The following is a 4,356-nucleotide window of genomic DNA, read 5'->3' on the forward strand; positions in this document are numbered from 1 at the left end:
ACATTTCAAAGTTAGTTTTCTTAATGTATTCAAACAAATAAGCATGAAATATGAGTAGAGAATGCCTCAGTATGTTGTCTCTTGTAAGTAAAGATTTGTCTTTGGTACAAGTAGTTGGCAGGAGTCCTGCCGTAAATAAAGCCCTGAAGACCTGCAGCACTCATCTGGTTGTGTATCTGATTATGTTGCTCAGTGGAATGTCTTTAAATATTCTGCATCACTTCTGAGAATACTTAACAGAAAATTTGTTGCCATTTTGTATCCTATCATCCCGCGCAGCCTCAATCCCATTATTTACGGCATGCAGTCTAAAGAGATACGGAAATTCTTGTCTAACTTGTTTGAGTCCAAGAAGTTTTTGTCATCATAATAAAGTGTATATGAAAAGTATCACCTATTTATTCCATATTCCTGTGATTGTTCTTTGTTCTTCGGACCAGAAGAAAGGTTTGTCTGGAGACTACCCTTACTATACTATGACTCTCTCTCTCTGAGGCCAAACAGTTCAAACAGAATGATAGGCACCTGAGCTAAATATTAAATGTTATAGTAAAGACTCTGAATACCTATGGTAATGTGATATCTCAGTTTTTCCTTTTTCATAACTTTGCTGTAATTTCTGTAATTCTGTTTTAGCTTTGTCATTTTGGGATATTGCGTGTAGATTGATGAGGGGAAATATTTTTGGGGGTTTTTTTAAGCATACAGCTTCAACATAACAAGATGTGAAACTAGAATTCCTGTCTCCTGGTTTTATGCCTCCGCCATTCAGACTAGTTTCAGGTTACATCCCTGTTTATCCAGAGTCAAATAAAATATGAACCATTTGTGTGAAATTTTGTCATAATTGCTGTGTGACGTCTTGAGTAATGGCTAAAAGTGATTTGTGAGGTCACCATGACTTTGACCTTTAACCTTTGACCAACAAAATCTGATCATTTTGTCCTTGATCCCAAGTGGACATTTAAGCCAAATATGAAAAAGTCCCTTCAAGGTGTTACTGAGATATCGTGTCCACGACAATGGGACGGATGGACGAGCAGACAAGCCAAAAACAATATGCCTCTGGCTCTGACCGTCACCGGTGCAGAGGCATAACAATTTACGGTGTCTGAAAAATTCCCGAAGAATAACAAAGTTACTGCTTGAGGGCTTCTGAACCAGATTCTTTCCTGTACCAGGGTCAGATGATACAGGGTGTGGATAGTACTCCTGGCTGTGCCACACAGGTTGATAGTAAGGCTACTTATTGTATGTGTAAGCATTACTTCTTCTTTGTGCTAATATATATGTATATGGGCGAAAATGGTTTCCTCCAATTTCTCATCAGTATCTCATCATTTCACACTGGTTAACTCATCACTTGTAGCGGCTTAATGATTGTTTGACTCCTTAATATTCACCGTCAAGATGGTGAAAAGTTTTGGTGGAAGGAAGAGTGAAAAGGGTGAGAGACAATGTTACTTTTTGTCCCAGAGGTAAAAGTTGCGTGTTGCAGCATAATCATTTCTTAATGTTCCATCACACATTATCTGACGTAAAAGTAACTGATTCCCCTGAAGATAAAATCATGTTTATAAAACCTTGCAACAAAGCAGATCCTGATTAGAGCTGGTGGATATTATCAACAATGAGCAGGGAGACACAAGAAAGGGAAGACGAGATTGAAACCAGACACACTCACAGTAGGTAGAACTTCTAATCACAGTCAAACTACATAGTAATGTAATGTATGGCACATTCACTTGCATCTGCTTTCACCCTGACCATTCAGAGAAGGAAAGGGGCCAAATCGCAGTTTATTATATTTTATCTTTTAATCTGTAAATATTTATAGAATGTATCCATTTGTTTACTTTATTTTCATGTAATAAATACATACTTCTTATCACAGTCAAACTGTGTAGTAATGTAATATATAACATATTCATTGGTATCTGCTTTTTGTTTTTCAGGTTGATGGAAAACTACACCTACAACAGCTTCACACTCCAGTTGGAGGGGTTAAATGTCTCTAAGGACTATGTCTACCCTGTGTTTCTTTTTATATTTTTCTCATACTTGTTTGTAATTGTTGCAAATATCGCCATTGCTGTTTTTGTTTTCCTGGACAAAAACCTTCACCAGCCTATGTATCTCCTGTTTTGGAACCTGTCAATCAATGACATACTTGGAAACTCTATAATTTTGCCTCGTTTGCTCATAGACATGTTGCATCCTCCCTCTGAACGTCTCATCAGTTATTATGAATGTTTGATCCAAGCTTTCACCACACATATGTTCAGTACCACTGCTCACACTGTGCTCATGATTATGGCCTTTGACAGATATGTGGCCATCTGCAATCCCCTGCGTTACGCTGCCATAATGACCAACAAAATGTTGGTGAAGCTGACGGTTTCTGCCTGGGGAGTGGCCTTTGTTCTGGTCGGGATTCTGCTCGGTCTGACCATAAGACTGAACCGATGCAAGACTCTGATCAGAAGCCCTTATTGTGACAATGCTGCGCTGTTCAAACTCTCTTGTGAGAGTGTGTTCATCAATAATGTGTATGGCCTCACTTTCACTGTAGTCCTGTTTACAGGGTCTATAGGCAGCATGGTTCTCACCTATACCAAGATTACTGTCGTCTGTCTGACCAGTAAAAACAAATCTTTGAACAGTAAAGCCTTGAAGACCTGCAGCACTCATCTAGTTGTGTATCTGATTATGTTGTTCAGTGGAATGTGTATCATTATTCTGCATCGCTTCCCACAGTACGCAGACAGCAGAAAATTTGTTGCCATTTTGTATCATATCATCCCTGGCAGCCTCAATCCCATTATTTACGGCATGCAGTCTAAAGAGATACGGAAATTCTTGTCTAACTTGTTTGAGTCCAAGAAGTTTTTGTCATCATAATAAAGTGTATATGAAAAGTATCACCTATTTATTCCATATTCCTGTGATCGTTCTTTGTTCTTGGGACCAGAAGAAAGGTTTGTCTGGAGACTACCCTTACTATACTATGACTCTCTCTCTCTGAGGCCAAACAGTTCAAACAGAATGATAGGCACCTGAGCTAAATATCAAATGTTATAGTAAAGACTCTGAATACCTATGCTATGCGCTATCTCAGTTTTTTTCCATTGCAATAAGATTTTTAATTATGGGATATTGAGTTAGATTGATGAGGGATTTTTTTTTTCTTCTTTAGTATAAGGCTACAACATAATTGGACATCAGGGTTTGGTTTCTGTTCTGACATGCAGCATGCATTCTGGGACCTCATACACACAGGCATGTGTCTTTCTAAACTATGGCCAATCAATTCAATTTGCCACAAGTTATAGACATATCAAGGATAATAAGCAAAGAGGACATACCAGACCATAATTTGGTCTCAACAATATTCTAAGAGATTAAATTTTTGATTTTTAATAAAAACTACATCTACAAAAGTGAAGGGGTCTGAATCCTTTCTGGAGTCAGTATCTTCTGATTAAATTGTTGGGATAAAGGGTCAAGCCCTTGGAGAAATTTAAGTATGTAACAAGGAACTCCACAGTAAATTGAGTAGTTGAGTCAGACTCAGCCACATGTTTGAGCCTCAGTCAGACCCAAACTTGGGAGTTTTTTGAAGAGTGAGAAGTCTGTTGTGCACCAAAATTGGGGACGAGAGGACATAAGGATGGTCAGCGTAGTTATTCGTTTATGGTGTTTGTTAGCTTGTAACTGGCAGTGACTGACACATGTTAGAGGCTGTGCTAATGCAAACTATTGCTCTCTTGCTGTACTAACATGGTTATGGTAACCAGTGAAAGAGCAAAGAGTATCAAGACGGTTAACATTTGAGGAAACATTGAGAGACTCAGCCACACATTTGAACCTCAGTCAGACCCAGACTCAGATGAGGAGTCTATTATGAACAAATCACCATAATATCATGATGACATAATGTTGCGTTACAAACAATGACAATGAATGAGTCCCCCAAGAATAAATCTGTGGCTATATAAAACTGCAACCAAGGAAGAAATCTTCTTTGCTGGATATCAACTGCCAACAAAGACGTAAGAAAGAAAATACAAAGACCAATGAACCACAAGACTCAGAAAGCAGGTATTACTGAATGAAAATGTTCAGTAAAATTACTATTTCTTGGTCAAATTCAAAATATGTGATTATCTTTCACCTTTGATTTTTATTTTTGTTGATTAACTCTTCATTGTCTAGTAAAGCATGAATTTCACATTGTTTTTGGTTAGTTGTAAAGTCACTTCTGTCATTGATCTCTGATGTTTGTTCTTTCAGGCTGATGGAAAACTACACCTACAACAGCCTCACCCTCCAGCTGGAGGGGTTGAATCTCTCAAA

The 4,356-nt window shown here is 38.1% G+C and overlaps 1 protein-coding gene across 1 annotated transcript; it reads left to right on the forward strand.

Moving 5' to 3' along the window:
- Positions 1 to 1,950: 1,950 nt before the first annotated feature.
- Positions 1,951 to 2,901, forward strand: LOC111652824 (olfactory receptor 8G17-like). The gene has a single exon (XM_023403204.2). It carries the CDS (start codon positions 1,960 to 1,962, stop codon positions 2,899 to 2,901), a length of 942 nt encoding a protein of 313 aa, XP_023258972.1. The 5' UTR covers positions 1,951 to 1,959.
- Positions 2,902 to 4,356: the final 1,455 nt, after the last annotated feature.

Source organism: Seriola lalandi, unplaced genomic scaffold (assembly GCF_002814215.2).
Source record: "Seriola lalandi dorsalis isolate HSWRI2012SDOR001 ecotype SW California unplaced genomic scaffold, Sedor1 jcf7180002054068, whole genome shotgun sequence".
In the NCBI taxonomy this organism is placed as follows: Eukaryota; Metazoa; Chordata; class Actinopteri; order Carangiformes; family Carangidae; genus Seriola; species Seriola lalandi.

Bases quoted from the DNA above. Each gene is read 5' to 3' on its own strand.
- LOC111652824 (XM_023403204.2), top strand. From the start codon at position 1,960: ATGGAAAACTACACCTACAACAGCTTCACACTCCAGTTGGAGGGGTTA.